This window comes from Drosophila subpulchrella, chromosome 3R, assembly GCF_014743375.2.
Source record: "Drosophila subpulchrella strain 33 F10 #4 breed RU33 chromosome 3R, RU_Dsub_v1.1 Primary Assembly, whole genome shotgun sequence".
In the NCBI taxonomy this organism is placed as follows: domain Eukaryota; kingdom Metazoa; phylum Arthropoda; class Insecta; order Diptera; family Drosophilidae; genus Drosophila; species Drosophila subpulchrella.
The window spans coordinates 17,939,843-17,957,076 of NC_050609.1; the positions used below are offsets into that span (position 1 = coordinate 17,939,843).

Genomic DNA, 17,234 nt, shown 5'->3' on the forward strand with positions numbered 1-17,234 from the left:
TTATGTTTTTGGCTGCCGGGCGGAGATTTTCCTTTTGCCAATTTTCCTCTACGTTTTTTAGTTGCATTGAGGTTGGTTTTCTTCTGTGGGTGCTGCTGATGATAGTCGTTCCCAATTTCCCCCCCAGCCCCCTGGGCCGTCATTTTCCGAAAGGTTGTCAGACAAAACGAATAAATGTGCTTAGGCAAGCGGGAAAAAAGTAAAAGAAAGACAGCTCAGAAATTGCATGCAAAATTCTTATCGATAAAGAAGTGATGAGCCTGAAACTATGCAACAGTTTTTTTTGGTAGATGTTAAATTGAAAGTGGGAAAAATTATGAAGAACTTAAGAGAAAAAATGTTTTTTTTTAATGCTTACATTTTGATACGAACTTTTCATAAATATATGATTTACACATTCTTGACCGCACTCTGCTGGCCGATACCCCCCTTTTTCGCTGCCACTGCAAATCCCCTAACAAATCCCCTCACAATCGAAAACAAAATGTCAAGCTTTTGCCCCAAACTCCTTATGAAAACCTTTCACAATGCCAGCCACAATTTGCTTAACAAAAACCTTTTGACTTGGGCTTTCCTTGGGTTCCTTTTGGTCCCCGGGGCCCTGGCTCAATCAATCAAACGACGCTTGTGACTTTGGAGCCCCCTTTGATCCGCCGCTGCTAAATAAGTCGTGTAAACTGGCAAAATATTTGCGGTCCAAGGGACTATTGGGCCCACCATTCAAGAGGGCTCTAATGAAGTGTTGAACACAGTTTTTGGCCCTTTGCCCATCGGCCATTCGCAGGACTTGTTGACAGGTCAGCATGCTGAAATTATGCCCAAGTCCCCGTTTGTTCCCATCAATATCAATTTCGGATTTGGTTTTATTTGCTGCTTTTCAGGGAACCCTCAAGGAGGTTATTACAGTTTTGATTTGGAGGTAGGGATCGTCCAAAAAGGAGGCATTTGTGACCACAATGAACATTTATTTATGTCTTTTTAGCTAAGAGTTTAATTTAGAATTTTATTATCAACATATAAACTTTTCTTTAATAAATAGGTATTAGATAAATATAGTTTTTTGGAATTTTGTATTAAAAATCATAGGTTTTAATATTATTTAATATTCTTTCTTTTAGTTAAATTTTTAAGCACCATTTAGGTATATGTATTTAATGTTAAAGTCACTGAACTTTACTTATTTTGTCACATGCTTTTCTTGCCTTGTAATTTGCCCTCATTACGGAATGTCAATATTATTCCACATATTTTGTGCCCGTACCAGAGAATGTGAAGCTCTATTTTCGTATGGAGTTTTGACTTTTAAGGTGGAAATGTGAAATCTTTGACAGATTGATGGCAACCACGCCCACCTGGCCGCCCCTCGTTGATTTCTGGCCTGTCGCCCGACACGAGAATGATTTTAAGTTTGTTGTTTTTGGCGCTGGTCTTTTGGCGCGCTCTGTCATTGTCAATTATTTATGGTTGGGGCGGATCAGGGAAACCGCCTCGGGCTTTGGTCTTCCAGAGACCCGCTCCTCGGCTCCTTGGCTTCCTTGGGTTCTTCGGAACCCCCTCCCTATAAGCATTGCGTGTCAGCTACACAGTGTGCGCCTTTCTTTTTTCCGCGTCATTTTCTGAAATTGGCATTTAGTTGGCGACGAACGGGATTTACACAAAACTCACCCGCAAAGGCACACACTGACAAACACTCTAAAATTCACACGTACACTGAGGAAAAACAATATTTTTCCATAAACAATTTTATAATGTGTTTCAACTACAAAATATGACGGTTTTAATTTGAGGTATTTTTGTCATATATAATTTTAAGAATTAATTTTGCATATTAAAAAAATGTTAAATTAAAATAGGATCAGATTAAAAAAAATTTGTTAGATTAAAGTTTCGGGCAGTATATGAACTTTTACGTGACCTAAAATATTCATATGCCAAAAAAACATACAGATTTGAATTAGTTTTCTGCAAAAGAAAAATAATGGTATCTCAAATCTTTAAAAAGGGGTTTAAGAACTCGAATTTATCAGTTCTAACCCGTTTTAGAAAGCAATGTTTTGAATCGTTAAAAACTATCCCATTTTGCAATGATTTTTCGCAGTGTTCCCGCATATCTGTAGAACTTGTCTGCCTTGCGATGGTTTTAGTTATACAATGGGTGCATTCACCTACGCGATGTCCCGCTGAGAAAGTTCCCCCTTTTTCCTTCCCGTTCCCAGTTCTCCAGCCCCCTTTTCTCCGCCTGTCGCTCAGCATTTGGTTTTTTCTCCAGTCTGCCGCACTTCCTTTACATGTGTGTGCTCTCTTTCTATTCCCCACTCCCCGTCTCACTCCCTCTCCTCCTTTCACCATGTCTGTGGGAAAAGTGTTGCCAATATCTGTTACTGCATCGCTGCGTTTGTCTGTCCGTCCGTCTCTTTCTGCCCCACCCTTGCCGTCTCTTTCGCCCGCCCGCTCCCCATCTCACAATTCGTTTATTAAATGACAGCACGATATCTGCAAATGAAATTTTCCTTCAACGCATTTAGCCTCTGCCGACGTCGCCGCTGCAATTGCTGAAATTGACAGTCAGACAGATAGATTGACATTTAAGCAACACTCTGTTCAGCTGTCTCTTTCTATTTGGATCGCCTTGTCTCTTTCTCGCGCGCATTTGGATGCATCATAAAATTTTGTGTTCCATCCGCGAGTCTTTTATGGGCCTTGGCACTTTACCTCAAGAGTATTGCACACTTTTCGGCTTCCTGGCTTTTCTGAGTCTTGTAGTATTAGTTGTCAATCAAATTTTCAATAGGGATTACAAAGTATGAATTAATATTGGACTAAATGGCTAAAATAGCTAAATCAAATAATCTATATATTTATATAAAGTTATCGACTCAAATCTGAGAATCTACGTACAGTCAAAACCAGTTACATATCACTCTTAAAATTTCTATCCAATCAATTTATCATCAATCATAGAAAATATTTTTTATATATGCCTAATATTTGCAATCAGTACGCTGAGTTCCAACCCTGTTTATTGACAAAGGGATGCCTGAAAGGATTTGGGACCCTTCAATATTGATTGGTTGCCTGACCAGTGACGAACGTAATTCCATTATGAATGAAGGCCCTTTCTCTCCCGAAATTATTAATAAAGCCGAACAAAATTAAGTAGAGAAGAGGATTTCGTGGAGTGAATGGAAGCAAAGAGGGTTTTGCCAACCAGCAATTCTCCTCTGAATTATTAGCCGGAAAAAAAGAAGAAAGTATAGAAAAGGGAGGTGCCACGGCAAATGAAAAAACTTGCCCCAAATCTCTGTATAAATCTTTAGCAAGTCCAATTAGACGTTTGGCAAATGGACACACAACAGCCAGCGAGTCCGGAAAAGTCCAGCCAAACTAATTGTTCAACATGAAGCGGCAAAAAAAAAAGCAAGAAAATATTGCAGCCAAAGTTTTGCGGGCTTGTTGTTTGTGCAACAATTGTTGCAAGTCAGTTGGCGGCGCTAATGAAAAACGACAGGATTCAAGGGGCGGAGGGAAAATAGTTTAAGGGGGGATTGGTGGGAAAAACAACCGCCATTAAATTTTGCTTAATAAAGTTGCAGCTGCTGCGCCAGGGGAAAGCTGAGAAAAAATTACCAGCCATCAGCACTTAATTGTTTCAACAGACCAAAAAGGGGAAAATGGGAAATCAGGGGGGGGGGGTTTCCCCCCACACTACTTCTACATATATTACTGGCTGTACCAAATTCAGATATTCACAACACCTGGAGGCAGTTCCCAATCCCAGTTTCTCCCTCTTGATGTCTTGATGATGTCTTTCTTCCGCTCAAATTGAGTTAATTAAATGAACGCCAAGGAGGCGGAGATATGTATTTTCTCCGGGCGAATGGAATTAATGAGCATAATGGCTGGATTCTGGCAAAAGGGAGAAAGTTTTCAATTACCCAGCATTTATTTTTGTTAAATTCTAATTAATGCAAAACAAAGAGAGCCCTGCTGCACTTTAGTTTTCTTCTGCTTCGTCAGCTTTTAAGTGATTTAAATTTTCCGCACGCATAAATAAATATTGGCTTGTGGCAAAGAGTCGAAAGTCTGAGGCTGTGCGGCAAATAAATATGCAAATTCTTTGACTTTTGTTTTCAATTAACTTTTTTTCCTCCGCTTTTCTTGACTTCTTGTTTTTTCCGCCGCTTTCTCACCGGGAATTTTAAATTTCCTTCTGTGACATACAGAGAAAATAACAGTTTTCCGCTTGAATGGAAAATATTATTTGCAATTCAATAAGGCATATTTATTTTTCATACTTATATAACAGATTTCTTATTTTTTCCTTTTGTTGATTTTTATTTTTTAAACACAATAATACATATTTGGTATAAATGAAAAGTTGTAATACAAATCAATATTTATTTTTAAAGAGTACCTCAAAAATTGTTATAAAAATTACTCATATATATAGTTTTAAATCTCAATTTCTTTTTGTGCAAAAAATATTTCACTACTGTATTTCAGGATGGCAAATTAAACAAATTTGTTACATTTTGTGGCTCGTCCTTTTTGCCACAAGCCCCGTGTGGTTTATATTCCCGCTGACATTTTGAGTAGTTTTTAATGGGCTCCATCGAACCCGACAAACTTGTCGACTTTCCTCGCTGTGGGCGGTCTACCAAAATGTCCGGAGAATGCCCTTTCTATTTTGGCCAGCTGCTATATACTCAAGGATCCCTGATATATTCTCCCCTATGACCACAAAACTTGGCCTATACTATATATTGCTCCCTCTAGCCAAACTTCTCATTTTACTGGACAAAGAGGTCCTGGAACATTCATTAACCCATTTATGGGCACTGCAGGCAACTCTAACTTATAATGACCGGCTTTAAGTCTCTATTTGTTGGCAGTAAGTTGGCATTATGCCCGGAGAAACCCTTTCAAGTCGTTGGCCACTAACTGGGATTTGAGTTCCCTGCTCTGCTCCCTTAGTCCTTTAGTCCTGTGTAATGTGCTGTCTTGGCTGCCAAAGAAAAGGTGGTAAAATGCAATTTTCCACACGACTGGCGGGTTATGAAGACGCAGGAAAAGTGTACCCCAGCTCCTTTTCAATAAGCTATGGTAAAAAAATGAAAAAGGAGAAGGGAATTTTGCATAAATTCCTAAGCACATATTGGCTTTAAGTCCGCTTTCTTTGTGGATTGAGGATTATGTCACGGCTTAATTCAATTAGGAGAGATTACGCATACGCCACGTGGCCGCCCTTAAGCGAAGGCAAAAAGGTCAATGCTACGTCTAAATTTAAGACGCTCCCGAGTCAACTACCTTTGTGCTTTGGAATGTATTCGAAACAGTCCGCAAACAAATCCTTGATTTATGCGCACATCCTTGGGCAGCCAAAGCCAAACATTTATTTCCTTATCCACTTGTGCCAATGTGATTTCGACCCATCTTCTTTTCATTCTGGACTCTGGTCAGCAATCAGGATGAGCAAACGAATGGGGTACAGTGAACTCTGGCTGGAAAGGGTTAAATTATTCAGGAAGTATGGGGACTTCTTCAGATCCATGTTTAATTTTGTGTACCAAAAATACTAAATATACTAAACATATATAAATTAGAAGTACTTAAATGTACCATGATATCAAATGTTCAAAATATTTCATTTAGCACTGTTTTTTTTTTTATTATATTCCATCATCTTTTTTCTTTCTCTTTTCGATATGAAAATCTTAAAAGAGAGAGAAAAAAAAGGTAAAAATTCCAATTTCTAATATATTTTTTTACGTTTCTAAAGAGGGAGAGAAAACGAACGAATACCACTTTTTTATATCTTTTTTATATTTACATGATATATACAAAGCAAAATAATACCTATTTCCAATACCTTTTTAACATTTCTTTAAATATAAACAAAATCATCTTAACTTAAACGATATATTAGAGATAAACCAAATATATTTTGATTACCGTATTTTCTGATGTAATCCCTAAACTGCCGAAACTGACCCGTCCAAGGATTCACCTTATTAAGGACCTGCTGCACCTGTTCCTTCCGATCCTTTTGGCAACTCTCGGTTCGTGCGCTGCGTTGATGATGATTTACTGTTGTGTTGCTGCCAGGATTTGCCCGTGTACTCGAGCGTGTCTGAGCATGCATTGTGCGCATCCTGAATCCCACATCCACATCCTGTGCATCCTGCATCCTTCGAATCCCCAGAATCCCCAACATTCCGTGCTCATCCCGCTTGATACATAACCTTGAATGCGGTTTTGATGTTTGTCTTGCATTCGACTCGAATAGAGTCTGGTTTTATCCCTTTTGCCAACTTCTCTGTTTGATTATTTGTACAAATGGCCAGCTTCCTTCCGTTTTACCCACTCCAATGGGGTCCTGCGAGTCCCGGCCATATTCCACTGCCATGGCCATGGCCATTGCCATGCGAAAAGCGGATTGCATTCGTGTTCATAAATTGTTGGACCAGCAATGGCAATGGCTCCAAATGGCAGCCAAGGAATGCTGCTAAAAAATTGCTGATAAATGATCTTTGCTGCTGCCGCGCGTAGATATTTTAATATTTTCCGTCTCAAGCTCAAGCTCAAAATGCCGGCAAAGTCCCGGGAAAAGTCCTTGGCTGAGGGCAAATCAAGTTCACTGCTGCAGCTGCTTTTCCACCGACTGCAGTTGATTTTCCTGCGTTTTCCTGCTGCTGCTGCTGCTGCTGCCTTTCCGTCTGCTCACTTTGCTAATTCCACATAAACACTGCCAAATGGCAATCGTCTGAGCTCTGGGGCTGTGTTGCTGGGTTTAGCTATTTTTTCTGGTTATTTAACACCCGGGATATTAAATATGTCTCTAATTAATTCATAATTATTTTTTATATTTGCAATAAAGTGTTAAAAACAAGGTTAAGGTCTTTTAAAATTTAATGGTTAACGATTTTTTGAAGTTAATGGCTATATCTAAAAGAACTATTTATTCTCAAAGTTATTAGAATGCTTTACACTTTACTTGTCTTCCTAATTTGCAAATACTCTCTTTTATTATTTTATATTGAATCTAAAATTGAAGAAATACATATATATATTTTTTATAATTTTATGAATTTATTCTAGCTACTTTTTGTAAGCAACTCTGAAAATCCTCCTTGTTTAATGGACACTTTTTCGTAGCATACTTTCTCGGGGACATTTTCAATTTTCCTATTCCAAGGACTTAACTCGACTAGCTTCCACATATGTCTGGCTCGCATCAATCTCACTGAGCTGTCAGCAGATTTTGAGGACTTCAAGGAGGCCTCCTTAGATCTTGTCTTATTAATGACCCCGCATAATTACCCCAACCGTTTTCCCGCGCTATTTTCTTTTTCCATTTTTTGGGACGGAAACAAGACCACTAAGCCACTGAGCAGCAAGGAAAAGGAAAAACTAATTTTCTGCTGCTGATTTCGAATTAACTGAATGAATAAATAAAGGAAAAGAGACTAAGGATATTTTTTCTTGAGGTTTAGCCTTGGGCTACAGTGCGTTTCATTGGGAAATTACTACATTTAGTCTTTTAATCTTGAATCTTTTCCCCGAATTTTAAGAATAATCTTTTGTTTCTCCATTTTAAAGGTATTATTAAATTTGTTAAAATATTATATTATAAACTTAATGTATAATAAGTATTTCGTCATACTTTAACGATGCCTCCTTAACCTTAATTTGTTTGGTGTAATTGTAACCAAAGGTCGCACGGCACTTATAAACTTTAGTAATTCAATTAACTCTTGGTGGTTTTTATGTAAATTTATTTTTTTATCGCTGCGACTTAAACAGGATATGACCCTCTTTTGCGCACCTGTGACCTGTGGCACTTAAGCTAATCCCGATTTCTGGACCTGTGCCGCAAAAGCATCCATGAATTTCAATTGCTCTTTGCCTGAATTCCTATGCATTTTCATCATTTATTTAATGTTCTTGTCGCTGCCAGTGGCGTCCATAAAAATTTGATTGAAATGATTTTGGGGCCCAAGAAAGCTGTCGCAAAAACACAGATAAAAGCTTTACCTACGTGTGGTTGGTCCTTTATATTTATTTTATTCCTGTTTCGTTTTTTTTCTACAGGCTTGGGAGGCGCTTTTAATTAAAATCGAGTTTATGTGGCGTCCTCGTTGAGCCAAATTACTTGGCAACGTTTTTAGTCGCTTTCTGTCTCTTTCTGTCGCCCAGAAAAAAGGCTCAAAATCAAAATGCCTAAGACCCTTAGCCTCGCCCACTTTTTGCTATTATTTAATTTTTATGCCCCGGCGCTTTTGGCGCCGTAATTTGAGACTTGACAATTTGCCAACCAGCTAAAGAACACTGGGGAAAATTAATAGTAAATGGGATACAAAATTCTCAGTCATAAACTAATTTAAAACGTCGAAAATATTAATGCATGAATTATATAAAGTGAAATTTTCATCCCGAAACAAATTTCAAATCGAATTAAAAAATGAAACCTGAAAAATTATCAGTCTTTTTAAAGATCCATAATCTTAGTAATTTATTTTTAATTATTGGAATATTAAATTAAAATCCAGAACCTGGGAAAGCTTAGCTAAAATTCTGGAGTCAATTACTTTTTATATTACTATACAATTTAAGTTAAAATCTTTAAGGTGTATCATAGTTACCTCCCCTACTTAGTAACCAAGAAAATGCTTCCTGGCTATCTATTCAGGCCAAAAGATCTCTGGAGTACCGGGGATGTGCCAAAATGTAACCGATTCGGTTTTGTATCTGGTCCAAGAGCTCCGTGTCTCGATTATGACACATTTACTGGCTGGGGCTGTTTAGACCGCAGAAGATTTTGTTTATTGTCTTTGTGGTGGCGGTTATTATGCGATTGTAATATGATTTCGCTGCCAAGAGCACGGGGCAAACTTGAACCACATTTACTTGTGGGGGGCTTTTAACTAATTTATTACATGCATTTATTTTCCCCAACTAATTCCCTGATTTATGTTCTTTGTATTTTTCCAGTGCTGAGCAAGGGTCAGGGGGAAACCTCTCGTTACCGATTTCTGGGAAAATATGGTGGCTACTGCTGGATTCTTAGCCAGGCCACGATCGTCTATGATAAACTGAAGCCCCAGAGCGTCGTTTGCGTTAACTACGTCATAAGGTGAGTCAGTCAGATATCAGATTTTACATTCCCTATATACCGTATTATACTAATCGTAGAAAAATCGGGTCCCAAAGAGACCGAATTGAGCCAATTTGGGGCGGGATTTTCGAATTTCTATTGAGCCGGAACAATGCCGGATATTTGCTCATTACATTTTTTTTGGGGCATTCATTTTTATCTTTTAATTAAGCCACTAAGGGGGAAGTGAAATTCTCTTTATTCCTGACATTTTTAATCGACCGAATTTAATTTCCCCGCTCTCGAAATATTTGAACAGCCTTGAATGGGGGGTAATTGTGGGTGGTGGGGTGTTTTTTCTTTTGAGTGGGTGGCGGTGCGTGCTCTCGACATTTGCATAAAGAATTCTGCGCCTCAGTTGGCGCTTTATGTAAGCTTTTCCTCTGCTATTTTCGCATCGATTTGGTTTTCTAATCCGTCATTTATTGAATTGTCACCGCAGAGTGACGCATGGCCTAGATTTTTTATTTGATAACATGCCAAAAATTAGCATCCCGCAATCGAATTTCCTTCCCCCCGATTTCCATATTCATAATCCATTCGATATTTTCTACGTTTTCTCCATTTCGTGCCTTTTCCATTTTTATATTCGTGTTATTCACGTAGTATATATATTTTATTCCAACGGACGTTGCGTGAGTCCACGTGCGGGTCAACAATGAATAATAAATTAACAATGTCTCTAATGAAGAAGCACCTCTGCCCCGGGAAGCCCCCATTTACCCCTCCTGCAAACCCCCCCCCCCCTTTTTTTTTCAGCTCGACTGGTAAGTACCCCGCACGATTTTGTATTTACTTTATTTAAGCGTGTATGAGCATATATTTGGGCATTGTTTCGTTTCTCCTTTTATATATTTTTTTCGAGTTTCACACTTGCCTGCATTTCAAACAAAATCCAACAGGGAAAAAACGAGACTGGTTCTGTTTATAAACTCTCTTTACCAAAAAATACAAATTCATTTTTAATTGTCCACCTTTTCTGTGCGTTTAAAGACTCGTGTCGGTTTTCATAAAAATTCGTTAATTCGGTAGCTCGGGGGAATTAGCTTCGTTGGAACCATCAGGCACTTTCACTTGGTCAAATGAATTTTTACTCGTTTTTATACACGGGAAAAAATAACTTATATTTTATAATGTTCAAGAAGGTTATTTAGGTTAAAATCCAGATGAAATAATGTAGAAAAATCTATGAACTTGTTAAATTAATGAATTTAATAAAAAAGGTATAACCCAATTTCTTTCTGTGCACCCCTTACTCCTCCCCTTACCCGCACATGATGACGAATGCAGTGATGCGGTGCAAATGAATGCTGACAATTTGCTTTTAATTCACACAACATGTGATTAGCCTCCCCTCTCGTTCATTGTCCCCTATTTTATTCATTTCTCTCGTGTCTTTATTGTTCTTTTAACTGCGTCAATCAAGTTGATTCAATTGTTCAATTCTTGATTAAACTTCTTACAAATCGATTGTGTAACTACGCAATGCGTGTGCGTTTTATTGTAAAAAAGGGGGAGGGTTTGAAAATGGCACCTTACTGATGTTAAACTTGGTATACACATATGTTTAACTATAAATATGGGTATATCTAGTATTTTCTAGAAGATTATATGAAGTGTTTGTAAAATAAGGGAAATTCAATTAAGACTCGCCACTTTCTTTGATCCTTTCCCCCTTGATGTTCTCTAAAAATAGTGTGTCAGCTATTCGACTACTTTCCTTATTTACTTGCTATCCATTTTCCACTCGTGTGCATTTAAACGACAACAAATATATTGGTTTGCTTGTAAATAGTAGACCTACTTGTTTTTGCTGCTTCTGTAATTGCTGTTTGCCTAATTGAATAAAAACAATATTACACAAGCTAGAAAAGAGTGGGAGAGTCTTTGAAAGACTGCCAACTGAAGAATCTCTTTGAACTTTGTTTACCTTTTGAGTTTCTCTCACTGTTTTTATGGGATGTTGTTGCTTGGGGCTTAATTTACTCTGGGGCTTGGCTTGATTTATTAACTGTTTGATAACAGTTTCTCATAACGCAACAGACATGTGATGATTGCCACACGGTAAATAATCTATATTAATTAAATGCATTCTATATGTACTTTAATATAACAACCTCTATTAGAACAATATTATATATAGATATTAAGTTAAATTATATATAATATTATACTAGTGTTCTTATGATCTTTAACAAAAATTAAAATTAATTAAATGCATTTATATATGTATTTTAATATAACAACCTCCATTAGAATAATATTATATATATTTATTAAATATAATTATATATTCTTATTCTTATGATCTTAAAAAAAAGGTTTCAAGGCCAGTTTTAAAAAGTGTGTGTATTCAGAAAAACTATATAAGGACTTCTTCTATTAATTGTATTTTATTTGAAAAAGCTAACAAATACCCATAAAATATTTCTCTTGATCTTATAATAAATATTATTTGTTGTGGGAACCCTAAATTTAAATATATTTCTTTCAGTGCAGAGTCCGCTCTTTCTCGCTCTCTCCGCCTAATGAGCTTGTCACTCAGTTGGCAGCTGGCTCAAGGTCGCTTATCTTTGGGAGCGGTGCAATCTGTTTCAGATGCGTAATTGCCGCTGCATATTTATAGATTCTAGATTCCTACAATTTTCGCAAAGCCAAGAAAAGCGGCGAGTAACTTGCAAATTTCCCACGCCAATCCAATTAACATTGATTAGTTGATGTTTTTTGGGGACTCTCACCGCTTGTTGTCCTGGAAGAAATTTGCATTTTTATAGCTTAAAGCCGTAGTCCTTGCATAATTCCAGCCACGCGTTGCTTTTAATTACCAAATTTTCCCTTACTTTGTCTTGTAGATGCTTTTGCTTCTGCCTCTCCTGATTTATCGCACTTGACAGAGCCTTCGGCTGGAATCTCCACCCCTTTTGCCAGAAACTTTTTAGCCCTAATGGAATTTACACGAGTTCTTAACACTTTCCCCGAAAGTTTTGCCGGGTTTTTTGGGGCTCAGGACGCCATTTTGTGGCCGTACGACTAAAAATTAAAACGATAAATTGAGGACAGTAAGGAGAAATGGCCTGGCCTGGGATTAAAATCATTCTAGGCTCGGTAAATGTGTTGCATACTTTGGGGCAATAAAAGGGCATTTCATTATGATTGCCCGACCTGCCATAAAATGAACTGGAAGATGGTCAGATGACTTTAAAGCGAATTAAATACTGTGGATCCTTTGTATTTTCCATCCATTATTCATGCGACCTTTTCGTAGAGCAAATTCCATTTGCAGACCACAGCATAAATATTTCATATACACATGATCTAATCGGGATTATTGACAGGTTTTCTCTGTTTTTGGGAAAGGGTTCTCTAAGTTTATGTTCCAAAAACCCCAAACCAAAAGTTTTTCCATCCTTTTACTTCCTTTCTGGGTTTGATGTTTGCGTGGTCGTAATTTTGATTTTGATTTCTTCCGAGCGATAACTTTGGTCACCTGGCTAATTGAAAAAGTTGAAGGCAGTTTCAGCGTTTTTTTTTACCTTCTACTTCGCTGGCCTTAATTGCCTTGGATCGATTTTCCACTCAATCCGCACCTGCACATCCATTCCCATCCTGACTCCGGTGTCTCTTTAATGGGAATGGTATTTGGCAGCAACACCCGGACAGGCGTTAAATTGCCCCGGAGTCAGTGCAGTAAGCCAAAGGAGAGATTTATGGCCGCGCAATTACCTAAAGGCTGTTACAATGGGCTACAGATATGGGGGAGTGGGAGAACTATTCTTGATAGCCAGGAAATACAAAACGCACAGAAAAAATAGAGGAAGAAGTAAAAAAAAGAAAACTTATAGAGTAATTTAAAAATGTTACCATGAGAATAGAGAAAGGTGTCTAAAAGTATGCTACAATTTTTGTAAAAGTTATTTTTGACATCATACTTTTTTTTTAAAAAACCTAGTTATATTGACATTGATAAAAACGTTAAATATTATTATGATATCCTAGATATTAAAATTCTGCTGAAATATCTATTACCACTTTCTATTACTTACTTGTCAGTCAGTAGTTTAGAACCCGTTTAAAAACTTTTCCAAAAGTAGTTCTTTTTTCTCTATGTATTCCTGAATGAAGAATAACGTTCCTTATAAATTTCCTCCTACTTTTTCCCCACCCATAGGGCTTAGTTATCTGGTCACGTAGTCGGCACCACCTCGATGGCGGAATCCTTGGCCAAGTCCTTATTAGAGCGCGTTATTAATGCGGCTAAGCGATGAAGTTATTCACTTGCTTTCGATAAACCATTCTGGGCCAATTTATTATGCTAATGTTTGCCCTTTTTTTCCTGCAATCCCGAAAACTGAACGGAAATGTTTGTTGATTTCCGGGCGGACTCAAGTGGGCGCTCAGTGACGTCAGGATAATTAACTGCGAATGGGGCAACACTTTGAGTTGGAAATATGTTTGGGGGATGCTCGGAAAAAGGGGGATAACATTTTACACACGTGTAAGCCCAACAAAATTTGAAGGTACACAAAAAAAGAGAGAGAAAGATTGGAATTTTCAACCATTTGACGTTGATGTAGAGGATTTTTTGCTCAGGTCTTCTTGAGAAATTTAATTTGAAAAGCCGAATAGATGGAGTTTTTCTCGTATCCTTGGGCAATTGTTTGCTTATCGCACAGCCTTGCAGCTGATTCTGTTTTGATGAAGTCGCTGGCTCTTTATCTTTATCTTTATATCTGCGTTGTGTGGCTGTGACCCCATCAACGTCAACATTGCGTATACGCAACGAGTGTCGCCCAGGCATTATTTGTAGAAATATTTTCATCATTCCCTCGCTGATGCGCCAACAAAATGACAAATTCATAGTCACAGCTGAGCCCGCTGAATCAACTTGTTTGCATATTTATTATTTGTACCTTGATGGAACTGGCGAGGAAAAACGGGGAAAGGCAGGGGAAAAGCCCGGGGAAAAGCGGGTGAAAAGCGGGTGAAAAGCTTGTTACAGCTCCACATGTGTGTCGTTAAATTATGTCCTGTGCACGAGTGGAAATTGCATTTTGATTGGCTTGTTGCTGCCGCTGATAGGACAGCATCTTGAGCTCTCTTCTTATTTATTTGGACCCCCTTTTCCCCGGCGAAGAGTTGGGTTTGATTGCACATGAAAACGTTTTTATGCTTCGCATAAAATTTGCGTTGGAAAAGCCAAGCTCTTTCGGACAAACGAAACGTAAACGTTGTAAATTTGCCAGCATCAAAAATGGATCTTCAACGTTATCGAATTGCAAAGCAATCGCTTGGGCAAAACACTGGAAAAAATGGGAAAAATCAAAAACTTTAAATATTAAAAAGGTCTGCATACTTTTATACACCTATATAAATGATTTCAAAACTCATGATAATTTTTTAGTAGTATTTTAAAAATAAAATGAAGGTACAAAGATAATATTAAATAAATATATAAAATGCACACTTAGCTAAACATGGTATTGATATAGTCGATTTTATGAAAAACAAAACTCACAGTATAATGATCCCGGGCTTTTAGCTAAATGATAGCTATGCCTCTCCAGTAAAATCAAACTTTCTTTTCTATTGTAAGCCCACTTTGATGGCCTTAGCGTGTCGTTTGCACAGGCAGTTCATAATTTGATGGGAAGCCGCTTTAAGAACAGGCTTTAAAAGTTGATGGAGTGCTCTTTTCTTGGATTACCATATTAACATATATCTGCGGCAAATGCCAAGGCAAGGCCTTGTGTGATACGCACAATAAAACCCGATAAATCCGCCCGAAATCACAAAATGTTACCAACTTGAAGACTTTTTCACACGCAAAGAGGTGACTTTTCCGACGGAGTGAGGGGGACACACGCACATCGGCGGGGTTTTTCCGACTATCCTGCTCTCACTTTAGGGCCTTGGAATTATTTCCCGCTTTCCTCACTTTCTTACTTATTTTTCCTGATGCCGAGTATTCCTGGCCGTGCGTTGCATATTTGAATAAACGTCAATGTAATTGACACTTAACGGAGAAATGTGGAGAAAGTGGAGAGAGAGGGCGAACAAAGATGAGCGAGTAGGTGTGGGAATTTTCCTTTTTCTTTTTTCCGGGGTGGCCAATCTTCCGGGGGTTCCCATTTTCCCTCTCAACCGGAAGTCAACGAACTGAACGCGTGTCTTCTGTGTGCGTGTATGCGTGTGCTTACCTGTTTATTTCCGCTTCCACCTGCTACTGGCAGGTTATTTCGTCCTTCGGCCAGCAAATTGCGTAATTTAGCTCACGGAAATGTATTTTCTTTTTCCATAATTTTAAAGTTGGCCAAGACAGCAGAGCTGGGGCCACATAACCATCAGCATTATTCATCTGGCCCATTCGCCTTTTCACCGCCTGCCCTACCAAACAGCTCAATTTTTTGTTAGATTTCATACTTTATTTTACCCACTATGCCTTCAACACAAGGAGAAAATACAGTTTTTTGAATATCTTAAGAGTATTTTTATATAAACTGTTTTTTGGTATAAGTGTATGGAAGGTGTAACCCCTAAAATATTACAATGTATTCAGAGACTTAAAATGTTATAGGGATTCGATGTAAAAAAGATTTCAAATTACAAAAAAGGTAGAATTCTTTTCCTTCCGACTATTAAATTGGCAGTGAAAGATGTAATATTAGGTTGGAGATTTCTGTGTATCATACCACTCTTTTCCGGGTCTTATTTTTAGGCCCTGTTTTGGGGGCCACGAAAAGCCCCGTTTTCACCTGACCCTCCACACCACAGCTATAAATACACGTGCCGTGCGATTTGTGGAGCAATGTACCAGGTCCATCCCCTCTTTAAATCCCCGAAACTCCCCATTCCCCGCGCTATCTGATGATGTGACAATTACCTAGCATACTTTTTCGGGGGCTGTCCCTGACATTTGTCGGACAATAAAAAACCCAAGCAAAAGGCAAATCAATTTCACCTCCTCGACGCCTATTACAAAATTTATTTGTTTGTTTGCTGAGCTTTTTTTATGGTACTTCGATTTAACAGGAAAAACAAGGGGGAAAATCGGAATAAACAACAGTGAGAACCAAGATGGGGAAACATCATCATATGTTTTGTTGTTCTTGCAAATATTTTTGCGTCGCATTTGTGTTTGCCTTTTTTTTTTCTGTACCCTAAACGTTCTCGCTTTCTCCACATTCCTTTCTCTCTCTTTATGTGTGTGTGTGTGTGTGTCGTTGACTGGTGAAAGTGAAAGTTTTGCTCATTTTCCATGCCATTGCACGAGCCTAAATGGTTCTCTCTTTTTCGCTCTTCTGCGCTCTCCCCGGAGGATTACATAATGCGGCGAAAGCGAAAGTGAAAGCCGAGTGGTTCAGAAAAAAAATTCGAGTTCAAGGTCCCTCGTAGGCCGCATGCTCAAGAGAAATTTTTATGGCGATAAAGAGAGAATTTCTCTCTTTTTTGAGCCTAAAAGTAGGCCGCATTGGAGTGAAATGATGGAGATGTGTGAAGATTCCCACTTTCCACAAACTTTTTTTGCCCGGGGCGTGGGTAACAAGTTCCTGCTTGCACCAGAAAATCAGAAAACAGCTGAGCGGAGAAATTTGTGGGGTGTGAGATTTTTGGAGGGGGCGGCACGTGTAGCGTTATGCGAAATTTCGAGAACGATTGCAGGTAATACCTATGCTGTCTGGTAAATTGTCTCCAGTCGGCGGCGCCTTCTTTCATGCCAGGTTCTTGCTTTGTTGTTTCAAATGTTTTCAGCGATAAAAAAAAAGATGAGGAGATGGAAAGTGAGGGTTTTCTTTCAAGGGTGTTCTCCGATTTTCACTTTTTGATGTAAATCTCAGGATTTATATACTTTAAGATTGAGATTTATTACATTTATTTTAAGCAGTATTACCATACGATTGAACCGATTTCAAAATATCTATTTAAAGAGTTACTATCGATATCAAACAAAAGTATCAAAGTCTTTAGTATCTTTAATTGGTTTTTAAAACTTGATAATTTCTTTTTTTATTATTAACATATATGTTGTCGACTTTCGTTTATATCAATTAACAAATTGAGAAATTCGAAGGAAGAATCTTTT

General features: G+C 38.1%; 1 protein-coding gene across 2 annotated transcripts in view; it reads left to right on the plus strand.

The window, feature by feature from the left end:
* The window catches only part of LOC119549992 (protein similar), a 71,873-nt gene that overhangs the window by 20,807 nt on the left and 33,832 nt on the right, over nucleotides 1-17,234 (plus strand). For both annotated transcript variants that reach the window (XM_037858415.1, XM_037858406.1), the window contains exon 7: nucleotides 8,992-9,133. In XM_037858415.1, the coding sequence (XP_037714343.1) occupies nucleotides 8,992-9,133 (142 nt within the window). The remainder of the gene's footprint in view (nucleotides 1-8,991; nucleotides 9,134-17,234) is intronic.